The following is a 25,390-nucleotide window of genomic DNA, read 5'->3' as shown; positions in this document are numbered from 1 at the left end:
AGCAGCCAAAATGTTAACCGTAATCATTCTCTGAGGGATTGAAGATTAAATTATGCTGTTATTCAGTATTCAAGAGGAATCTTGATGTATCACAATTCCTTGTTGCTAATTCTAGAAGTACTTTAGTCAATCCCAAGATTTTCAAAGTTTGATAACAGGAAACGACAAAGTCAGGTGCTTTAATGGGTGATTTTTTTAACAGTGCATTGATTAAATAAGGCATAAGCCTTGACCATTGCCAATTCATTGTGATGATGGTCTGGACTTTTATTTAAGATGAACACACGGCCAAATAAAAAAGTCACAACACTGTTATACAATCACAAAAAAGCACAAAAATGATGAACCTCCACGACAAAGATATCAAAGTTTTAGAAATACCTTCAATTTTTGGGGCAACCTACATAAATCCAGAAACAAAAACAGGTTTAGAGTGTGAAGTGTTCTATTCCATTGCCATCGTTTTGGCTTTTTTTTTTTTAAAAAGAACCTTGTGGGGCTGATAAATCTCTGTCAACCCAATAAGAGTGGATTTGCTTGCATTCTCTAATATGCCATGAAACACGGACGCTAACGAGGAGAGGAAATACTTTGAGCATTTCACTTCTGGTTTCCTTTTTAAATAATTTCACCACAAGGACAAATATGCAGCCTCTGTTAAGAGGCTTTCAGGCCTTTGAAGGACTGAATGGGTACATGAAAATGTTTGGATGCTCCACCAGGTAATTGAAGGCGTATTGGCCGACAGCTGGCCACAAAGCCATGCAAGATGATAAATAACACTGTATCAGTCAATGATGTGTGTTCTCATCAAAAAAGCCTTTTCTCTCGGGATTTGATTTTTCTCGGAGGCTCTTATCATCATCATGTTTTCATGTCAAAGACGTGCTTTTATCTGTTTGTTTTGCAGGGTGCTTAAAGTTATTTACAGTGCCGGGGGCCTGTTTAGTTGGTGGTGTGTGTGCTGCATTTGTGTGCAAGAAACACCACCACCTAAAGGAAATGATGCAAGAAAAGGTAGAAACGTGACATCCCAGCTATGCTGCACAAATTTTGGCGAAGGCCTACTTATCTTTGATCACAAAAAGCTGCTATTGATTTTCAGCCAAATGTTGACATAAAATGAGTCAAATGTGCTGATGACCTTTCTAAGTCCCCGCCGTGCTGAAGGAGGGCTAAGGTATAAAAGCTGGAAGAGTATGTGGAAGAAATTATTCCTCCTTGACATTTGAGGGAACTCGGCCCACTGCTTTTTAACATTCTAGCCTAGGCACCAAAGCGAAAATGTCACCTTTTTTTATTTACTTAGGGGGATTCGCCAATTAAATGTGACTTTAAGACCATTGCATGATCACTCCTTCACACTGCTGTCATGGCTGCACTTGAGCAAACACACACACTCCTAAGCAATGAGTCTTCATCCTATTGGTGACATTTTAAATAATGCTGATGCTTGACCCTGTTGAGGTAACCTTTCGCACACTGGCTATTCAGAATTAATCAGTGCAAACTCCTTAAACTAACTGTCGAGACTGAACGGAGCCAAGGGAAGGCCTTGAAAAGTTCTGAAGCATCTTCTCAAAGCATTGAAGTGGTTTGAACTTTGCCTGTATATTTCGACATAATATTCTGTACAAGTGTACAAATAGCCCGTTCTTTTTAACACCATCAGTATTCAGTATGGACAGAGGTACTATGAGGTGGCAACCAAATTGCCATGAAATGAAAGTGAGCAATCTCTTCAAAGTTGGTCTAAAAGCACATTGACTTTCTATTTCCAGAGGAGTCAACAGGTTTATGAAGCAAATTTGAAGCTTCGTTTTCCCATCACTACTTTAAAAACTTTCTACAATATGTCGGCAGGTATAAATTTGTATCCCCCCAAAAAGATGAGCTTACTGATTTTGATATCATGGTTTGGGGCTCTCAGGTTTTTCCATAGCAAAGTAATACGAGCATACCATTCTCTCATCTCTCTGTCTGCATATGCATTTCTTTTGTCCCCCATAATGAGGGTTGGTGGATAAAAGCTTCCTTTCCCCAGTAATGTCCGCCTTAATCTTGTTCTGTCTCTTGTTCGGGTCAATTGTGCAGCACTATTTGCCTGGCGGAAGGATACTTCTCCGCAGTGACCGTGTGTCTGGTCACATACCCTCCGCCAAGCAAAGCAGTGCTGCACAATAGCGGTCCACATCCTTTTTAGTAATGAGCGTATAAGTCTATTAGTCATCACAAAACTCCCGAAAAATCCTGAGATACGCCGCACCGGACTACAAGCTGCAGGGTTCGAAGCTTGTGCAGAACGTAACGGCTTATAGTCTGGAAAATACGGTAGTTGTGGGGAACATGCAAAACACATACAGACAGGCAATTACACCTAAATTCCCATCAATGTACAATCTAGAGTCTTTAAATAAGATACTACATTTGGCAACCACTCTCTACTATTTAATTGGAATAGTCCGTATGATTTGCCTAAGAAGTCACCAAAATAAAATCTATAATGGTGACGGTTTGGGAAAAGCTGTTATGAATCAGAATTCATTAAAGAAATTGCAACGTTTGAGGTTATAGAAGAGTTCAGAATGGACTTCTGGGACATAAGATTAGCTTTGGCCAAATTTAAAAGTTAATAAAAACACACTTAAACCTCTGTTATAATTGTCATACCATGACCATTAAATGAGGAACAATGAGACATTTTGAGAACATTTACGCTTGTGCCAAGTGTTTATTTCTATTTCAGCATTAGTTATGGAACCGTAATCGTTACTTGATGTAAAAGTGTATGATTTTTTTTTTTTGCAAGAAGCAGCAGAAGTAGGCAGAAGAAAAATAAATGATGTAACTTAGCAAATTGAACAGGAAATGCCTCTGAAGCACAAGGGACTTCTATCTCGTTCTGTGGCTTCCTTCACTCATGAGACAAAACCTGCCCCCTGTCTGTAATTAGGGCTTTTTTCTGGATCTCTCGCATGTTTTCATCAGTGTAGCGCCATGCACTGCTCAACTGATGCTCCTCTGTGGCTGTTAATAGTTCTCATGTCTTCCCTGGACTCTTCTTTAATTGCTCCGCTCTGCCTGCAGGGTCATTATTCCTCTGATCAAGTGCAATGCTGTTTTTTTCCTCATTGCTTTTAATGAATATCATTTTGAAGAAAACTGCTTTGAGGTTCCTCTGACAAATGCAATCATTTTACCTAGATATAGAAGAGTGTCCTTACTGAGACAATATCTGTTATGCACTGCTTGATGTATTTTTTTTAAACAAATTTAATTGCTTTTATAAGCAAAATGACCTTCAAGGTTTATGCTTTTAACAGGTCAGGCAGCATAATGAACGTAATGAAAAACACTTTCTGTGTGCACTTGCTTTCAGACAAACAGCATCTATTAATTTCTTGATGAATAATTGTTATTTATAATTACTTCAGGATTGCACATACATGGTAGTTATGGTGAAAAGTGTTAATATTAAAGCACAGCAGTACATTCATTGGCTGATGCACAACGGGAGTAAACATCTATAAAACACTTATTTATTTTCAAATGCCATAATTATGTGAGAAACTGTGACTCACTGTAGAGAAATGAAAAACAACTAAATGTAAGGGAAGGGCAATTTGATCTCAGTTTTGTTTTGGCTTAGTTGAAGGACATTTTGGTTCATCCACCCTGAACTCAACTGGTTTTATTTGGGCACATTGATAGATATAACTGAGTATCTTCTGCATAGCCATGATAGGCAACTTTGGCATTCTTTTACCCAAGGGTAATATACAAGCCCTCATTCAAAACTTCCATTGGACACAAAATAACTTCTTTATTCTAAGAAGGACATTTAGTCCTGCTAATGTTTCCAACCTGTTCAACAGTACTGTATATGATCATTTGGTATTTCAAACGCTGCACTGAGATCAAATGAGACTAGAAATGATACCTTTTCATGAGTAGGTTTTCAAACTTATATTATTTAGTACTTTAATAAGAGTGAATTCTGTAATGTGATGAGTTCAGAAACCTGACTGTAATTTATCAAAAAGTCCATTTGAGTTACTTGCTGGTGTTCTCATTTATGTACTTTTTTAGTAAGCACAGTGGTTGCCCAAACAACATAAATTATACACTTCACAAAAAAAAAGTGAGGTTTTGGATACATTGCCGTAGTATGCAGAGTATTTAAATCCCACAATCCTGACAAGTCAAAGAAAACCTTTTTTCAATACATACAGATACAGACACGTGCAGACACACACACACACACAGGCGCACACACACACTGTATTCAAGATTATGTATGTAGCCACTTCATTTCCTGTAGATGACGTTCAGGAATTAATTCTTACCCTAGACAATAGGAGTCATCACCCACTTACATTATATGAACCTAATTGGTTTGCTGATTGTGTGTGCATGTCTGTAAGTACGGGTTGTTTTGAGGTTATTATAAAAAAACAAAAAACAAACTAAGCTTCTTCCCTAAATCCTGTTATAACTGCCATTAGTTATCAATGGCGTCCTGTTGTGAGTAGGCATTCTCATTGGCCTCTAAATAAACACAGCAAACAGATAATAGCAATTGCATTGCACAAGAAGCTTTGATCTATGCAGTGGGAGTATGTGAAATATGATATATTAACTTATAAGGAGTTGATACCTGCTAGAAAATGGATGAATGGATGGATGGATGGACTTGTGCTTACCTTTCTCAAATTTTTAAGATGTTAGCTTTGTTTTTAAATATGCTCCAATATCCTGTTTAGGGCTAAAAAAAAATAAAAATACAGACTTGGGTTCAGGCTGTGAAAGACAGTTCTTATTAAGATTAAAAAGAAATAAAACACAAAAGGAAAAAATTTAATTGAAAAATAAAATTGTTATTTCTGCCAAGAATGTGCAACATTAATAAAAATGCAATCATTACACAGCAATCACGTTATGCTTATTTAGCTAACTAAAAATTACCCCAAAATCTCAAGGTTTGCATGCCCAATAAAGTCATGGGATGTCAGGCAGGGCCTGAGGGAAGCGGAGTATGTTATCCCTACCATATTTGTTCATGGTATATTCTACTTCAAAACGAATGCATTCATCAGAAATGCCTCAAACCACTTTCCTGTCTCTGCTGCTGCATTCTATAGATTTACACTGTTTGTCGTGTTTTTATGGATGTGGGTTTCTATTATTAATGCAAATGCCTCGGGTGACTTCATTCACCTCTTGATTGGTTGGCATCATTGGGAACCTGTCTTATCACATGAGTGTGGGGAAAAAAAGGCAACACAAGTGAATAAAAGTAAATAACTGGATTTTACTTAACATTCTTTCTCAAAGCTTTGGATGGAATGAAGGGCAAAGCCATCGTCAAAGTCAATATATTCAAATTGAATCTGCCAATCAGATTGCTTCCCCTGGGTCAATCAGTTCTATTGGCTTTCAAGAGGTCAGGGTTCATTCACTTGAGTTGTAGCTCATCAATAAACGGCATACTTTTTCAGTCTTAACTTGTGAGTGTGTGTGCTTTCCTAAAACACCTACCGTGGACAACAAATTTGTGTACAATCGGACAGAGAAGTCAGACTATCGAGTCTGACGATTGAAAGGTAGATAATTTTAGATCATGCTTTAAATCATATTTATTGTTACATTGCTTCACAGTCTTGTATTCATGTGGAGCTTCAACCGAAAGAGTTGTACTTTTTTTGTTGCAGCGTGTTGGTAAATGTGTGATGCTCACTCTGTGTGCTCACTGTAATTGGTTCATGACGGTCCACTTCAGTCACGTTTGGTCACGCACCTCAGAGGGCCTTAAGAAGTGCACCACTTTCACCCAAACATTTCTTCTTGCATGTCTCTGCATGTGTGTGAGATGGTTCAACACAAATTTACAGCAGAGTGTGAAGACTATTTCTCTTGAGGGATTTTAAAAAGTAATTGTACTTATAAATAAAAAGGCAGACTGGTATATGAGTGCTTGGCACATCTGCATCACAGTTATAAAGGACAAAAACCCACTCACACATGTAACATGCAAATGCAAACACACACGCACGCACGCACGCACACACACAAACACACAGATGCACAAAAGAATATCTCTTGCCACAGGTTGTGTGAGACACAAAACACAAAAATAAATCACTCTACATTGTGCTGATGGTAATGAATGTCGGTATTGAGAAAACAGGCTGAATAGGACCAAGTCACAAGAGAGAACCTTGACTGAATATGCCTACATGAAACTAACAACCCAAACTGCACTCCCTAGCCCCAAACTAAAGAAAAAGTACTTTGTCTGACAAACAGATCCACTAAAAGATTTTGCAAGGGTTATGCACGCACGCACGCACGCACGCACACACACTACATAAAGTTTGCCCAAAGGATGTACAGTTTGAACTCATGTGAAGCTTTCCTGAATGTAGGAGTCAGAAACACTTCACTCAAGGTCAGACACTTAACTTAACTACATAAGACACTTTTTAAACTACATTCCAGTGTGTGCGTGTTTGTGCGTGTGTGTGTTAATACTGTGTGTGGGGGTTACTATTAGATCAATAAATGGACTGCCAACATGTATTGTATATGCTGCAATTCAATTATTTATGCTCAACTAAATGCCTGAAATGCAGAAATTTTTTTCACTTGGTAATAATTTATAACCTTAGAGGCGCTGTGTACGATTTGAGGTAACACTGTGTACTGGCCAACGTGCGTGTGTGTGTGAGTGTGAGTGTGGGGGTGTCTTTTTTGCAAGACAAACAGACACATGGCAAGCAGTTCAGACGCACGCACGCACGCACGCACGCATGCACACGCACGCACGCACAAAAAGGGATGGACAAACGGATAGGGTAAGTAAGTGCATCTGCTGCTTAATTAAAATGAGTAAGGGGCTCACAGACGAGCTCTGAATCCAAATGCCGCCCAAGTTTAATATATGGTATCCAGATTGATTTGGTTCAAGTGTCTTACTGTGGCATGTTAGGGACGGTCACTATGTGAAGGTTTCCCAACAGCAAATAAATAAATTGCTGCGATGATTTAGATGGGGAAAAGTGTACTTCTGCGTTTGAGCACTCACATGCTTCTCTGCCAAAGTGTGTGTAACTGAATCCATAGGGGCTCTCTGGGGGAATGTGCGAAGACGAAGTTAAACACAGTGAGCGGGACACATATCTAGCATGACTAACAGGATTAAATCTGACTGGGGAAGGAGACAGACAAAAAAAAAAAGGGAGCACATACAGACAGATGGGGAGGAGGGGGAGACAAACCAAGTTCTCCTACCTAAAACTGATGAGAAAAGACTGATGCAAAAAATAGCACCAAAACTAACAAGACAAAACCTATGAAGCTTGGACTTAAAGGTAGATGCTAGAGCTCACCTGTGACCTTAATAAAGACAAGTGGATGGATGGATAGATGGGTGGATGGATGGACATGAAAAGAACAGACTCTTGGAAATCAAATTGATCAAATCAATCGCATCTAGGTTTTGTTTTTGGTCGTATTGAGGTGAGCTCCCATGGAAAAATAGGTTTGTTCAAACCAAAGAAAATTTCCCAGACGCAGGTATGATAATTTGGAAATAAAACTGTTGATCCCTTGGTCTCCTATTCACCTTTTGATGTCAAACTCCAACATTTTTAGTCAGTAACAGAAATAAAGAAACTGGCCTATTATGTTAATACTTCTGGTCACACTGTAGACAGAGAGTGCGTGCATGGTTTTTTTTTTTTTTCTTGCAGCATTAAGTATAAACTTACCAAAGAACCTGATTTCGGAGTCATAAAAAAGACCCAATGAGAATTATGCAGGCTGGGTGAAATGGGTTATTATAATTTAGTTATTTCCAGCGGGATAGAACTGCTCAGCTGGGTTTCACATACAGCAAAGCTTGATTCAACACAAGCATGGCAATCATACTTTAAATCAACATTTGGAGTGGGCATATCCGTCATACTCCATGTACAAGCCACTCTGCTTAAGAGGTCAACAAGTGAGAGGAAATGACTTGAAAACGTGATGCTGGCAGCACTCATTGATGATGGAAGTGAATAAATTGGAGGTTGATAAAAATGAGTGAACTTTTCTCTTTAGTGCTGGGCACACATGCATAAATTTGATCACCACTCGATGAAGTCAAAATCTATTAAAGAGCAAAACCTGCAGTCTATTTTTATGCATTTTAACTGTTACTATTTTGCGAGCAGAATTCCCACATTGCAGCTCCCAGTTTGGAATTTCAATCGTGGAAAAACATTTCTTTGTTGCCTTTCCATGAATGAAGGTTGATAGCCTGTAAACGATGACTGATACAAATACTGAAAGATTATAAGGCATGGGAATCCCTCATGGAATCTGAGTGAAGAACTGAGTCTCTCCTTGAGTGCGAATAATGCAGGTGTAGATATTCTATCACAGTTTTGATATCATGTGCCACTGTGACACTGGTTCAAAGATCTTTATGCAGAAACAAAAACAAAGTATTCCCTTAAAGGAGATGTATGGAAGCAAAGGGAGAGGCAAAAAGAGAAATTAATGATGAGAGTGTATGAGAGAGAGATTAGAAGCACTTTTTTGCAGGCTCATCACAAACAAATAAGACGATTGTCAAGACCCAGCCAAGCAATTAATATTTAAGGAATTAGTTTTCTTTAAGAAAAAAAAAAGGAGGCAGTTGTGAAGGATTTAGTTTTTTCCCCTTTTTTCCATATGAGGATCTATTTTGTGAGCCTAGGCTATAAACAGCTTGAAATCACTTTGACAGCCCACTCTATCTCACACACTACACACATGCACAAACATGCGCACACACATACCACGGGGGATTTTAATTTCAATCTGTGAAATTGTAATTGCCTCTCCTGTAAGAGGCAAAGGATTGTGGGGAGGCTGAGTGCAGCATCTCAATTCTTCCACTTCATTTTTCTTATCTTTACCATCTACTTAGGATTGCTTTTTTTTCCCCCTTGTTTTTCCATTTTGTCTTATCTTTCGTCCTTTTTTGTTCACACCTCACATTTTGTCCTCCTCTAACACCTCCATGTTCTCATATCGGTTTGTCTCAAAGCGGTGAGGTGAGGGGCCGTGGAATTAACGGGAGCTGTCAAAGGAAAGAATGGAGGCTAGCCGGGGGTTGTAGAGTGGAGAATAAAGTGAGAACGTAACGATCAAATGAGCAGACAAAATGTGGTAAAGAGAGACCTTAAAAAAGATCACAAGGGGGAAACTCTCAAGACAGAACTTTTTTAAAATGTCATTATTATTTGTGGTCTTTTATATTATCTGAAGCGAGAGACCTCTGGTTGCAAGGTTGACCTGTGAATGACTTCTCAACCGTGCATGTGATTGTTGTTTTGTAACATGTTGGCAAGGAAGCCTGTAAAACACACTCCCGTTAGAACAGCCTTCAAAGCAGGAGGCCAACTACAAAGAGAAGCTTCAATCTGTTTCCAATTACTTCTTTAAAATATTCCTCAAGCACAAGTACAGTTATGTCCGGATGTATTTGGACAGTGGATGTGACACAAAACAATCTGCTTTGGAAACAAAGTGGGATTTATAACCGTGAAATGAGCCCCTGACCAAAGTGATATACCATATTTTCTGGACTATAAGTCACAGTTTTTTTTAAAGTTTGGCCAGGGGTGCGACTTATACTCAGGGCGACTTATGTGTGAAATTACTAACACATTATTATATCATTTCACATGTTATTTTGACACTAAACCGCAAGAGGGCGCTCTAGGTGCTCTTTCCTACTTATTGGATTAGTCGTGATAAATGTTTACTCAATCACAAGTCCAAATATCTTATAAATTGCTCTGAAGTGAGTCAGAGAAGTTTTTTTTCCCATTTTACAAGTAACAAATTTGTCATGTATTTATCGATCACTTTTTTTGTTCCACCAAAGAAGGCCTTTTATTCGGTGGAGTTGAATGCAAGTGTCTCTCTAAATCCATCACACATCCGCAGATGGCCGCCTTCCTCAGTTCAAACACGACTTTCCATTGATTGTTTTTCACTTGGAAGGTTATTCGACAAGGTCATATCCAACATCAGCAGATCACAATTGATTATCAGGTAACATGAGGAGTGAGCGGTACTTTAAATAGCAAATTAGGTCATGTTCAAGAATTGTTTGAATTAAATTTGCGTAAGAAAAACAATGGCATGGCCACAAAATAACATTTGTCAACACGATGCTGACAAAAACCCTAGAGATCACCTAAGGGCGTCGTCTTATCCGATTGTATATTGTCTTCACAATATTGTCAACACCATTGGAATTACACTTTTATAATTACTGCCAGGAGTGCTAAACTTAAGTTACGCATGATGGGCTTAAACATCAACCACATAGTTATGTAAAATAGCATTGTTTTATGTGTGGACGATTCCACGGGAGCACATCACCATAGCAACCAGGGAGCCCTCAGGATTCTCATGCGATGAAGTTATTATGACAACTACATCATTAAAAGTTTCAGGGCCGCCAACAGAAGACCTCTAATCAAATATTAACAGGAGGAAAACAACAGCTGCAGGTCCAGTCCTACTTTCTTTGCCTTTCAATAATCTGTTAATCAAATACACTACTAAAATATATCTATATATATATATAGATATATATATATATCCAGCTATATTCTGTAGTGCTTGTCCACATTTCCGTCACAGAAGATCTGGAGTCAATGAATTGAAATATTTCTTAGCGATGAGTCAAAAAGCAGCTTGAACTATCCTCAAAGTTAAAACAGCCTTCTGCTGTTTCTCTTATGAAACAAAACAGTGCTGCGCTACAGTAGTGACTCTGGTCTCGTAGCCCAATCGTGAAAACAAGTGCCTCAAAACACTCAAAGTCAAAGGAGCCCATTAAACACACATACACAACAAAACACAATTGGCAAGCCACCGCAACACTTAAAAAAAGAGAGCCAATCTCTCCCTTGTGCACTGTAAATGGCCAGTTTGTGTTGCAGCGTCAACACTGTGTGTGTCTGTGTGTAGATAAAACCCAGCAATCACTGAATGCAGGCATAAAGGTCCATCAAACCCACACTGGGTTGAACTTAAGGACTCGTGGACTTGTGCACGTACACACTCTCACACACACATTAGGAATGGATATGCCTGCCAAGTAATTTTCCCCTCTGTTCCAGAAGGCATTGGTGTGCAGTGAAGAGCCTATAGAAAAGCAAAGGCAAAGGGAGATGAGGAAAGGGGGGAGGGGGTTTGCGTGTGTGGATTTGGGTGTTTAGGAGGAGGGAGGTGACGACAGAATGCAACAAAGCATGTTGGTCCCCAAAATTGCAAAAATTAATTGGTCACACTCACGTGAGCCAGCTTGCTTCTGGCAATTTCACTGATGCCCACAGTTGTTGGGAATGAAGGCAGGGAACGAGCTATTCAAGACTTTGAATGCAACGCTTCAGTGAAAAACTTTTTTTTTTTTTAACTTCTAATCACGCTTCATAGTGCGACTTACATTTAGAGACTTTTCTTTTTCAAATTGTAGAAGCACACGGTTTTAAGTCTACTTTCAGCTGTGTTGAGCTATTTGGGTTGAAACTTCAAGATCATGCTTGACATTTACATGGACTAGAATCATTATCTCAGGCCACTATAGTTGCTCAGAGTTTCAGAGGTCGAACTGCTGTTGCTCTAGACATCATATGAGACACTTTCTATCCTGTCTGATTATGGATAAAGCCACTCAACAAAAATAAGCGGAACATGGTGTATAACAGAAAGTGAGCAGTGCAGTCTTTACGTGAAGAGACCCTTCTCGCAAGCGGCAATCTCCCTTTGCACATTTTTTTTCCAAACATTAAGACTCGAGTGTGTCAAGTGAAGGCCTGTAACGCGTTTCATCTTTCGAGTCCCAGCTGTGGCGCTCATTTCGAAGCTCTTTTATTACAGTATACAGTTAATTTAGCATTTTGAGTCGCGAGCCTTCATTGTAGTACCACGTCGTAAGACAATATGCGGGGCATCACTGAGCTCTACTTGATGGAGATGCAGTGTAACAAAGAGCAAGAAGAAGAGGCAAACCGTACTTTCTGGACTATAAGCCGCTACTTTTTGCACAAGCTTTGAACCCTGCGTCTTGTAGTCCAGTGCAATTTATCCATGGATTTTGCTCAATTTTTATATTGTATGATTTGTGCATATTCTCTTATATATGGAAATCAAACATTAATGCACCTGCATCTTATAGTCCAATGTGTCTTATATAGGAACAAAATAAGATTTTCCCATAATTTTAGCTGGTGCGGCTTATATTCGGGTGCGGTTTAAGGTCCAGAAATTACGGTATATACTTTGCCTGGGCGACCATCTTGGCTAGCACTACTGTACACTGCTTCACTGAATTAGCAATAGGGAAAAAAATAGTTGCATTTGCACATGATCCAGACTCGGCACATTAAACAAATTTTTTTCTCATTTACTAATGGGCTGAGGCAGTTAACTTGAGTGGCATCTATAATGACTTGCCATGACAACTATGAGTGCCACTTTGCTACCTTTGGTACATTCAAAAATGCAGGGTACATCATTTACTTTTTTTTATGCGTACAATTCATTTGTAAAATAGTGAAATGCAAGACAAACCCTGCCTTTCTGCTGTCCCTACATTAGCCCAGAAATAAAAATGTTAATAGAAACGGAAAACAGGGGTTATAATGTACATTGTGCTAAGCGGCAAATCTTAAACATTTATTAATTGTCAAGAGAAACTACCAGAAATCTACTTTGTAAAATAATTCATTATTTACTACTCCACACCTAAAAAAAAAGACAGAAAATTAAGCAAATTTTCTGAGATCAAAACAGGAGATAGGTGAATGTCCTCAATATATGAACACACATGGTCTGTCTGAGGGCAAAGAAGATCTCTCCCTCTCAAGACTTACTTATACTGTGTACTAAGAGAAAGTGCACCATTAAATCCCTCCTGTTAGTATAAAACATGCATCAAATGAAGAAAAAAACTGCTTTCTAGTGGATTAGTTCCAGAGAATTGTTGCCCAGAACGACGGCAACTGGAGGAGCTAAATTGGGCTGTAGGAAAACATTGACGATGTAATTATGTCAATGTTTCCTCTTGACTGTCACAATGATTGACTGCTTCAGAAGTAAAAAACTTTAACAGGATTCGTAAGTGACTGATATCTTTTCTATAAAATATAGTTTCTATTTCTGTTTTTGGTTTGCACAAAACGAAACATCCAAGATCTCTTATGTCGAAAACTAAGGGCGTTCATGACAGAATGGAATAGATGACAGTGATCACGCACAGACCCATGCAAATGTGTTGTAAATGTCATGAAATGTTCCTAATTATAAATGTAGGCAAGCAGGCGCTATACAATAATCAAAGTGGTAAATGCAGGCGCTGCTGCTGACTTATTTAGACAAATGAAAAGGTCACAGTCGGAGATGGAGGTTAATGAGCAACTTGGTAGATGGAGATGGCGTGGTTTCATTCATGACAATTTTTTCCCCCATGAAACTATTCTTGTAAAGTTAACAGTATTTAGATGCAGTCACTTATTAGACTTTTTTCTTTTGCCATGAAACGCATACCCGCCAAGAATTGTAGGTGCAGTGAAAATGTGTATGTTGTAAAGACTGCTGAGTTGCATTGACAGAAGCCCACTCGTTTGTTGCATCGTCTCGAGTCCAAAGTTCATCTCAGCTCCAATGACAAATTGGCAACAGCTGCGACTGAGAAAAGAAGTCAGAAAGTCTCGTTTTCGTGAGAAACAACTGAAGGGAAAGATGCAAAGTGAATAACGATCTTCTCTCTACGGGTACCGCCTCAATATTTCATGCTTAGTGATGATGCGCCAAACATAAAGGGTGTCCCAGCATCCATATTTCATTGGAGAACAATGCAGTGTAACTGACACACACACGGCGGAAATGTGCTTACAAAGCATCAAAAGAAGTGTCACACACTATGGCTGGCTGGAGAATAATATAGGGCACCGCTGGATGGATGTAACAAGCTTCACAGCGACACGCATCATTTGATCGCCTAATACAAAGCTACGCTGTGTGTGTCTGTGTGTACGACACGCATCATTTGATCAGCTAATATAAAGCTTTAGCGCACGGGTTTGTGTGCCACTCGCCACGCATCGTTTGCCCGTACGATACAAAAGTTGCGTTTTGTGTATGCTGCGTGTTGATGTGGAAAAGCCACGACACATACATGTGTGTGTATTTGGTGAACACATGACACGCATCATTTGCTGAGATAATACAAAGCTAGCATGTGAAGGCAGCAAACTGTTGCTATATCTAATAACAGGCTTTCTGAATGAAGAGGTGAAGGATCTTGTCTGTTTGGAAACACACACATACAATATCTATACAGCCTCCTGGCCTTCTGCTAAATTAAGCATTGGGGAACCTACAGGCACAACATTAGAAAGTGCTGAGACGCATAAACACACGGACACACAAAAACATGCAACAGTGAGGGAACAACCAACAAAAGAAAATCACTGACAAGGCCTCGTGTGCCGGCACAATGCGATAGAAAATGGGGGGCATACATTATTAAGTGTGAGATTTCAGAGAGCATGCGGGGATGGCTGCACCTTCAACCAGGAAGGGATTAGACAGGCAGAGAGTGTGTATGTGTGCAAAAGACAGAAAAACGCCGGCTCCAGTAAAGACTCGCTTCATCTGTGATTCTATAGGACCCTGTTTAGACACTCTAACCCTCAGAGGTACACACGTTCACATGAATTTTGTAGTAAATCCTAGAAAAGTTACAGGGTGCAAACGTTGATTTTTCAGCAACAGCGGCGTAAACATGCTTCATGCGCATATAGACAAACCTTTGTAGTCATACATTCTAAAATGGAAAGTCACGCATCTCTTTCTCACAATTATCCAACATACTGGGTGCTGTTATGCTTCTAAAATACTGAGGTACTGTATACGTATTACTTCATTAAAATTGATCTATTAAAAAAATAAATGGTCACAGATCAGTGGGCCAGACATTACAGGATATACCATGGACTAAACAGATTGACTTTTTCCATTGTTGTTCCTTTCCTTTGGAATGACCCTTAAACATTAAGCAAAACCTCGCTCTGTCTATCTGCCTGTCTTTCAACTCAGCATGAGGGTCGGCATGTTTGATTGTGTTTATTGTTTTTGCTATTGATTGATTTTGTATGTCTAACAGTATTTTATGCGCAGTAGTCTAAAATAAAGTTATATAAAATGACATCTGAAGATTACTGAGAAAATGACAGTTTGCAACGAAGTAACTATGGAAATGGAACACAGTATACGTATATGTTTAAATCGAGCTCATCATAGAAATCTGAGAGAGAAATACAAATGCAGGGCATGGTCATCACAAGTCACTTATAATACTGAAGGACAGTACTTCAGGTTGGGAACAATTTGTACTCAAAGATGTACAAAACATTTATTTGCCTTCATCCAAAAACAAGCAAACATTGGCTAAATAAAATGAAATTAAAAGCAAAAATCCAACCAAGATCCCCTACTTTTGAGTGCATAAGGCACAGAAAGAAATATGTAGGATAACTTGATGTTGTGATTTCCATTCAAAGGTGCTGCTGTTAATGTCACCATCCTTTCTCTGGTTACGGCTTCTCTTCCAGCGTACGGTTGCAACGTTAATAGATTCTCTCCACAATAAAAGCCAGAAAGGCGGCTGCCAGCGCCAGTCCGACCCCCAGCCTCTTCAATAGCTCTCGGTCCACACTGTAAGACCCAATCAACAAAACAGAGGAAGACATAGAAGAGGGACCTTGGACACCATTTGACATCTGCTCCTGTGAAGAAAACACACAAAGTGAAACGTGTGCTTTTCAACATCTTCTTTGGCAACAAAAGAATGTGAATTTCGCCACAAAGAAGTGGAGTATCCACTATAAGTTTGCAGTTAGAATAAAGTTGAATTGAGGGTATGTGTGATGACCTGCTACAGTAACTCTCTCTACATGCGGCACACGAAGATATTGTAACTAGTGAAAGTGAAAGACTGCTTCTAACCAGCACATAAAAGGACACAAAAAACATTTTTTTTTTAAACAACAAGACTAATAAAGGTTAAAATTTTTATTTTGGTGTTTTCTTTAACAAGCATTTTCACCTTCTGTCTACCTCCATCTGTTGCCTCTCAGCGATGCAGTATAATTTGAGAATAACTAACATGATAATGAAGCAAATCTGATACCTTGTAGATGAATCCATTCATGGTAAAAAAAAACAGCTGTTATTTTATGAATAAATGCAGAGTATAAGTGAGCGTAATTAAATCGGGAAGCAGCAAATGCAGTTTTGGGTGGTAATCAAATTATTCCGAGGCGCTCGTCTGCTGAATACGAGTTGATGTTGACAATGAGCCGTGATGGGGTTTGTGAAAGATCAATGTGGGGACGGTGAAGCAATATAACATTGATTTTTATGTTAAGTTGTTTTGCTACAAGTTGCAACTTGCACGCACACACGCACACAGACACTGTTATTCCGCCCTATAATAATATGCCAAATTCAAAAGGCATACAGCGCCTTTGCATCAAAATCAGGGAATGTTCTGATGTTAGTTGCTGAGATGAAGAAGTAGTCCATTTATTTTCTTTTTAGTTTAAGGAAGGCAAGACAGCTCAGGCTTAGGCTATTGATCAATAAATAAATAGGGAATTCTACACGAGATGTGTCAATGTAAGCTTTGAAACCATTGGAGGAGAGAATCTGTGGAAATGGATTGGGATGACCTTGAGGTGGTTGCTGCACATCTCCTCCTGCCCGACTGTTGATAAAATGCCTTATCACCACCAAGATGGATTATGCAGAGGGATATTGAGCAATTGATCTGCGGCTTTCTTGAATAACCTTTCATCAAGTTCACTAGGGAAAGCATCATAAGCGATGGCATTTTATATTTACCAAAAGTGGATCGACCTATTCGGCCCCCCTGCACACTTTGCGCCTCAACCATCAACTCTTTCATAATGATCAACCCTTTGATGCCTTTTGGCTTTCTGACTATCGTTAATAGTAATCTTTCATGTCCACACATCATAAAGAAATAATGATTTTCCTGTACTGTCTGCCGTGTCTTGACAAAGTACACATAATGCTACAGGTATCATTTTCCCAAGTTGTGAGTATACTGAATTTCTTGGCCAACCAACAGCACTTTTGACCTCTGAGAACAGAATTATGCATACGAGTGTTATGGTGGACGCCCACACGTTGCATCCACATGACTTTGTGGAAGCAGCTGCACATTGGTCAAACACGCTGCAGTCATCTATACTATCGACTGTACTACCGCCGCTCATTCACTTTCTCCTCTGTTGCCGCACTTAATGCTGGAGGGATATAATAACAGTCAACGCCTCCATAAGTCACTTACCAGTGGTGGTGGACAATAGTGGTCTAACTGACACAAGTTTGGTTCATGTTCTCACCTGATGGTGAAACTAATACTTTTGTATTGTGGCAGTTGCTTCACATACAATAAGATGCTCCAAGCTGGACTAGTTGATGGGAATCAAGTCAAGTTCATTGTCATGAACAGTGTACAAAAAAATGTTTTTGGCAACTGTGAGAGTTGCTCAGTTTGGTTTTATTTGTCCATCTGAGACTTTTGCACTGTTGTAGCTCTCATTTGTATGTAAGGCTGGGCAATAAATCAATCTTTATTTATCCAAATAATTTTGATTTTAAAAATATTTTTATCAATTGACACTTTATTCATCTCTTGGGGGAAATTAAATTATTAATAGCAGTTTCTGTAGTTTTACACATGTCCAATGTTGCCAAATTAGCAACTTTTTGAACATCTTTCACAGCTCTTTAAAAAAGAAAAGGACTTCTGACTTTAATTCTCACTTTGAAACAAACAACAGGCACATAATTAGTTTGACATTATTTTCTGTATGGCAAGAAGGGAGTCTGGTGGCTCACTGAGTCAGTTGTGTTTCACATTGCCAACCATATGGTGCCCGTGACGCAAAAGCTGTTATTAATCGACACTTGATGTTTTTCTTGATGGGAAGGATGCTGCCACGCTTCCCTCATCTGATCAAGTACAGACACTAGCTGCTTATTAAGCAATAAATTGATGCCAAAAGGGGAGCTCAGGTAAGTTTTACAAAGCTCAGAGCTAATATGTGCAAAATCATTTGGGTTTTCAAAAAACTAAAGCCTTGTTGTCAATTTTTTTTTTTTAAAGAGAGAGCCATGAAAAAGCAAGAGCCAAATGGAACATCATCCATCAAATGGTGTCAGGCCCAAGTGTACTACTACCTTCTTCTCCATCTGTCTATTTAGCTGTCTCGCCGCAGGTGTCATTAAACAACGGGGTGCCAGGACAGAGACAGTCTAAAATCTATTACTAGTTGGGAGGATAAGTGCAAATCTAAGTGGCAGTGGGCGCATGTCAGCACAGTGGGAGGGGAGAGAAATGTAGTGAAAAACCAAGAGGAACGAGAGAATGCCGTAGGAAAAGATCAGCTATTGTGTGACATTTCACCACCATGTGAACATGTGCAGGTTTTACAGCACGGTGTTGCGCTCTCTGCACACAGCGGGGGGGAACAGAGCAAAGATAATCATCCAGAAAATCATCAACCTGTGGACTGACATAGGTAAAATAGTCTGGACGACTGAAATGGTACTTTTGTTTCTCACTACTGAAATTTGACGCCAGGTTCACGAGAGAAAGAAGAAACAACAATACGCAGCGGTCACATTTCTCACATGATCCTCACCAGCTGTCAGTGTCACTCTAGACACAACTGAAGTTTTGTGTGCGTGTGTGTGTGTGTGTGTGTGTGTGTGCGTATGTGCGGGTGTGTGTGTGAGTGTGCGTGTGTAAAAAGATACTGGAAAAGGCGCTTTAGTTGGCCAAGAGTGACCTATCTAAACCACAGGGAGAATTACGACAAGCTGTAGTTCAATATATCGATGAACAACGGGCCACAGGAAGAAATAACATTTCTTAAGAGCTTCTAAGGTTGTTATTTTTTTTCTTGAATCAAAAGTCCCCTTGCCAGTTAATATTATGACAACAGCATTCAATGTTTTGCATGTGGTGATGACAAACATTACTTTTGACCAATTTAGTAGACGTTAACTTGTATTGGAGGACTGGATTCCATGTCCATGTGTTCAGTCAGACTGGCTGCTCAGTGCTCCAAAACAGCAAGTGATTAGTGTCAACAAGTCCGTTGAACAGAGGGTAAAAAATAATAGTAATAGCTGTTCTTTTTGCCTGGGGTGCAGAACTTACAAATTCATAAATAATGAGGAACACATTCCTTTAAATGCAGATTAGTCACATTGCCTTTGGTTATTGACAAAGCAAGCCTATGATTTCATTACCAACAAAGCACATATTTGTCTACTGGAAAAATATCTTGGTACACTCAAATGCCATAAAATTAGAATTGTTAAAGTTGAAATTAACCTGGAAACGGGAACTGCAGACTGTCAATAGACCGGTAACTTCTGGAGAAGTTAAATAATGTGTAACCTATAATATTGTTGTAAAATGATCATTTGAAAATAAAAAGTAAAAGCTTTTAAGCAGCAACATTGGTCCACTTTAGAAAACAGGCTCCTTTAACAATTAGTACAACCACAAGCGAGCATACAGATAGACTGCATGTTAAGTTTTATGGCCGCCTCAATGAAATACAGTGGAACCCATTTGTGTCACTGACGTCCATGCAAACACATGTTGGGCACATGACAGCCATAGAACAAGAAATACAGCAAATGCTTCAGGCACTGGGATAAAGCATTGACCTGAGTTACGATTACTTTCAAGACATCCTGTTGAGAGATGAGCATGCATATGGCTTGTTGAAAAAGACTTAAAGCCCACCAGTCAGTTAGTCTCCTTCCTCCTGTTACTCCTGCTGTGGTGCCCTCTCCAAGAAAGTGCATTTGACTGCCAGTAGCTTGTGGGTAAGAGCTATTTGCCACTAATCCTAGGTGTCTGGTGATTAGGTGCGAAAGTGTTTTTTCGCGACTGCAACAGAGGATCAAATTTCGTAAGTGGATCTTGGCAATCTCTCACAAGATTTAAACAGCTATGACAATGCAATGCAAAGCCTCCAGTATTTACTGGTTATGGGAATAGTGTGGGGTCAGGTTTTTAACAGTGTGGTACTTTCAGGAGTCATTTCATAAACAGTGTAGGAAGATGTGTACTTGATGAGAAGTAATTGGGTACACTATCTTCAAAGGTAGTTACACCATTTTCGAATGAGCCATTTATCTTGGCTGCTGTACAGGACAGGTACAACTTCAATGGCCACTAGTCTGTCCATCCGTCTTTCCATCCATCTACCTATCTATCCAAATACTTATTAGAACTGGAATGAAAACACTGACTATCGTACTTAATGACTTTGTTTCTCAGCAACTGAATTCTGTGTTCCGTGTTATTTAGACATATTCCTCAGATTTGTTCAAAGGCAAGCACGGCGCAAGGGGCACACAAAGCCTCTTGATATGAAATAAATAAAACAGAATGAAACTGTGTAATTCCAGTTGGCATATGTGGCTCAAGTACCGAAAGGCAGACATGACTAATATTTTTGATGGTGTAATCATTTTTTGGTTCCCTGAACCACTGGCCGTGTAATGAAATTTGACATGCCATGTGAAATGCTTGAAATAGCTATGCCTGGTGTTTTGAAGACCAAACCAAATTATTTGCTGAGAGACAACAGTCAGACAGAGGCCAACCGCAAGCTCGTGACATTTCTAAGAAAATAAAATGTTTAAAAATAGATTAGCGAGCAGTAACTGTTTGATTTTTATTGTTTTTTGACAAAGCGTGACATCAAGCAACAAAAGTTAAATACAAAACACATACAGCGAGCTGCAATTGCAAACCTGGTCATTTAAATTGTGTTTGTGTGTCTAGCAAGTGTTTTAGTTTCATAAAGATTGTGTGAAGACTGCTGGGAGAGGATCCAGCACGCCAGCGAACTTTGAGAGGATAAAATGGTTCCGAAAATGGATGGATGTTTAGAGACAATGTTTTTTTTTTTTAAATCCATATAGAATGCGGCTCACATTTGTATGGAATGTGTAGAGTAGGTTTTTCACATCAGAGGCTCATTATTAGCAACGGTGCTTTCCACAACACAAACTATAGGAACAATAATAAACATATTCAATGAACACCATTCTGATAGTGATCACCACATTTGAGAATTCTGCTATTTGACCAAATATGAAAACAAACAAGGAAATATTTTGTATGTCCTTGATGAAAGGAAAGGCCAAAAAAATGTAAGTCCAATTTAGCCTATATGTGGTCATTGGTAATCAAGAAAAAGGTTTTTACTAGCCTAATTTATCTCCCCCTTGATGCGTCTTCTTTTTATGTCTTTCATACAAACTGTCAATTCTCTGCCTTGCGGAGGGACCGAAGCTGTTTTCTCCCCGCTCATCCATTCTCTGAGTCTCCTTGAGAAAGTATGCTGTGAAAAGACCTGATTATTATGAGATGGCACTCATGCTGCCTTTGCTGTCTCCCGATCTATCCATCTACCTTGGCCGCTTTCTTTCTTGCTTCACTTTTTGTCCCCCCCCTCGCCCCCCACCACCACTTCTATCATTTAATTTCATCTGAGAATGAGGACCGGTGAAGATACGTTCTCATTTTTTCCCTTTACAGCGCTGTTGAGTGCTTTTTTTGCTATTGTGTCCTACTAAAAGACTCATTACTGTCCTTCCTTCCCCTTTCCACCGGAAAGTGCTGTTTCTGTAAATGAAGGTTTTACAGACAGCTAGAAGAGGCGGACCGAGAACAAAGAGCTAAATTTTCAGGTGTTGTTGTCACTCTGCAACCTTGGTTTTTCAGTGGAATGAAAGAGCAAAAACACCTCTTAATACACATCCCATGCGGAAGATACGCAAGAAAGACATTGAAAATGAGTCAACTATTGTTAGTAATAAGGGCAAATGTGATGTCTGCTTGGCAATCTACCACCAATGAGAAGAAACATCAAATAAAGTTAGTATAAAATGAAATAAATTTACCTCTTTACCGCGATATTGTGGATCAGAATCAAGCTAGTAGTGTGCACTTTATTGCCAACCAGCTTTACAATTTTCTGTGCATACCAAAAGCTTTCTAAACTTGCAGTAGGTGTTGTGATTGAAAGAAAATTATCAGAACGATGCCTACCACCAAAGAGACTTAAGTCAGGCAACCAAATAACCAGTTTTAAAAAGAACTGGGACCCCCTGTCCCACTAAGCTAATCTTATTGTATCTGAAGACTATCTAATATCAATCAGTTATTGCTTGAGTCTACCACACACTGAGGGGCACAAATGTACCGTATGTGTGCTTGTGAGAAAGGACTGAATAATTACACTTTCATCCACGTCTTGCTGTCTCAAAATTACAGGCTTGTGGAAAAACAGAAGAATAAAGGGGGAACGAGATGGTGTGATGCATCATAACTGCATGATAGTTTGCTCGATGATAGCACCAACTGATTGGAAAGGCAGATCAACCTTCCAAGGTCTTTCATGTCTAGCCGCACAAAATAGAACAAAGTGAGACGTCTGTCATTTTGAAGCCGCCTAGAGAAAAGATTGCACACCAGCCAGCTTCGATACAGATGTGCATGTGTTCAGCAAATACGGCCGGGTCGATACTTGGCTATGATGTCTGAGGCGTAAAAGTGGATGTCTATGAATGTAATCTTGTGAAAAAATGTACGTTTGATGAACACGGCTGCTATACAGAAGTCGATTATGCACTGACGTTTCCATCCGAGAAAGCTCTGACAGACACTGTTTGAAAAGCGTCGGCTTAAAAAAACACAATCAAACAAACAAGCTATTATCTGCTGGGTCTCATTTTTTAGTTTGCATTGTTACTTGACGATTGGAGGGCAACCCGGAAGTTACATTGTCATATAAAGAAGCTTGAAAAGAAGGAAATCTAGCTATTGCATTTCTCCAAGTTGGAGTTGTAAAGTTTCCAACTATAGTGATCGCTCATTCATTGCTGGAGTAACGTTCTAGACACATCAGTGATAGATGGAATTCTGTGAAATAGATATCATATAAAAAAAACGTTATTTTGTCTGTGTGTGTGTTCAAGTCTTATAATAATAAACACGTTCTAAAATAATCTATTTCAACAGTTTTTTTAACACATTGGAAAGCATAAACCACATTGAAAAACTAAGTTTACTCAGTGTTTTAGTTACATGCTGTATATCTATGCTGTGTATAACTTTGTATATAAGTTTGAAATCATAGAAAAGACAAAATAATAACACATTCCTGTCCAACATTTTATGTTAGGTTTCCTGTTTAACCATTGATGATTAAAAACTGACCCTTTGGAAAACTCTGGCCGATCACCTCTAGACTAGAACCTCTGGACTTTCCAAAACTATGCCTCTTTTGTACAATAGCAGATGTGCAGATGACATAACATAAATGGTTGATTTAAGAGTGCTGGTATATTTATCCATGATGTCTACTGGGCTCAGTAAATTAGAATGCTGCTTTCAAGCATACGGAGAAAAGTTTAGCCTATGCAGTTTTAAACATTTAATATCTCATTCTACTAAGGGACAGAAATGTCAAAATGTTACCAAGTCATGTAGACAGTTTAATGAAATGCTGTGAGGAGGTAGAACATTCTTTTTCTAAATGTATTCATTCCAGAGGCAGAAAGAGCAGTATAATAATCCCTCGCCACTTCGCGCTTCACTTTTCGCGAATGCGCTACTTCACAGGGTTTGTACTTTGCGGATTTTTATTCTGGAACGCATCTCCTGCGAAAAATGATGAATCACTCTATTTTAGAAACACTCAAGTAGGTGTGGAAAAAGCTGCTGAAGAACTCTTAGATGTATGGACAAAAAAAATAAAAATATTCAAAAGCTAAGTCATATATTGGTAGAAACATCCATGGATTATTAATTTCAATGAATGACTTGTTAAGGTGATACAACAGGGTGTTTTCAATGTATTTGTGCTAAAATAGATTTTTTTTTTAAATGTTAGAATACAAATCAAACTGACCTAATGACAAAAATATGGCCAAAATGCATACACTAAATAAAATCAAAGGTTTTTTTGTCCAAATGGGGCATGTGCGGGTGAAATTAATGAGGAGTGGAATGTGTGTGTGTGTATGTGTGTGTGTGTTGGATGGGGTGTGGACTTTATGAGGCAACTATAAAAGGTCTTTACCACTGAACTTTTCATTGCAGAGTGACATGTCAGTCGGCTTAATGTGAATCCCTTCTCACTATTCCTTATTTCATTCTGCCATCCATTTCCTTCTCACTTTCTGTGTCGACTTGTCTTCCCTTGATCGCTGCGACCCCTTTGCCTCTGTTCTTTCTCTGCCTGCTTTCTCTGACTGTCTGGCAGTAAAGGTTGATGAAGTGTGAAATTAGAAAGTGTATCATATTCTGCTCTGTGGCTCTGTGTCCTGAGCTATAAGCTACAGCTAATCACAGTGAAAAATAACACGCACTGAAACAGATACATTAACATGGTGTTTGTGCGTGTTTGTGCAAGCCCATACATGTGTGTAGGTCTGTCTGTGTGTGCACGTGTTCATGTGTGCGTGTGCACCATTTTATCCAGTCACAGTGTATTTTAGATGACTTATCACTGACATATTGACTTTTTTGGAGTGGGGGACACAAATATGTGTACACAACTTGTTTTTGTTTCTAACTCACTATGCTATGCATGTTATAACTACTTGAGATTATCATTTCATATTTATCCAGAAAATGTTGGGAGTAATTTAATCATTATACACAATTTAATTGAGGCAAAAAAAATCAAAGTTCTTAGTTTTAGAGTTTAACAAATAATCAGAGGATTATTAGGTGTAAAACTATGAACATTTCAGATTTGATTTGCTATCATTCAAAGTATTTACCTGCATCAGGCCAGACACTTCTCCCTTTTGAAGTGGGGCAGCGATGGAGGGAGTGAAAGGTTTAGTGTTTTCCACTGGTTGTCCTTTCAGGAAGTGTTTTCCTGCCTCATAGATGTCTACTTCAATCATTTTCCCCTTGAACTCTAACCTCTTGGGAACCAGTACCTGCAAAACGGAAATTACAATCGATTGATTGATTGATGGTGTTCATTGTAAAAAAAAATCATTATGGACAGTTCTCTGAAAATACAGTAGCCGTGTGGAATAGCTTTACAACCATAACTATGTACTTTATATTGCTACATTTTTTGTCAAATGCAACTTCAATTCTATAATTCCTGTGGTATTTTAGCATTTCCTAAACTACAATAATCTCGTACTTTCTCTTTCCACATTGCACAAACACAGAATAACTGTGTGC

At 39.0% G+C, this 25,390-nt stretch overlaps 1 protein-coding gene across 2 annotated transcripts in view; it reads right to left on the bottom strand.

The window, feature by feature from the left end:
- The window catches only part of cdkal1 (CDK5 regulatory subunit associated protein 1-like 1), a 171,492-nt gene that overhangs the window by 26,069 nt on the left and 120,033 nt on the right, over positions 1–25,390 (bottom strand). The window contains exons 15-16 of one of the 2 annotated variants that reach the window (XM_088386706.1): positions 24,970–25,134; positions 15,431–15,839 (exon numbers count right to left, since the gene is read on the bottom strand). In XM_088386706.1, coding sequence (XP_088242832.1) covers positions 15,681–15,839; positions 24,970–25,134 — 324 coding nt within the window. In that variant the 3' untranslated portion in view covers positions 15,431–15,680. Of the gene's footprint in view, positions 1–15,430; positions 15,840–24,969; positions 25,135–25,390 lie in introns of those variants that run through there. The other variant, XM_088386707.1, reaches the window with a different exon arrangement.

This window comes from Syngnathus floridae, chromosome 10 (assembly GCF_059516105.1).
Source record: "Syngnathus floridae isolate MCC-2025c chromosome 10, RoL_Sflo_1.0, whole genome shotgun sequence".
NCBI classification, from domain to species: Eukaryota; Metazoa; Chordata; class Actinopteri; order Syngnathiformes; family Syngnathidae; genus Syngnathus; species Syngnathus floridae.
The sequence above is the reverse complement of the archived record's forward strand: the minus strand, read 5'-3'. Positions and strand labels throughout refer to the sequence as shown.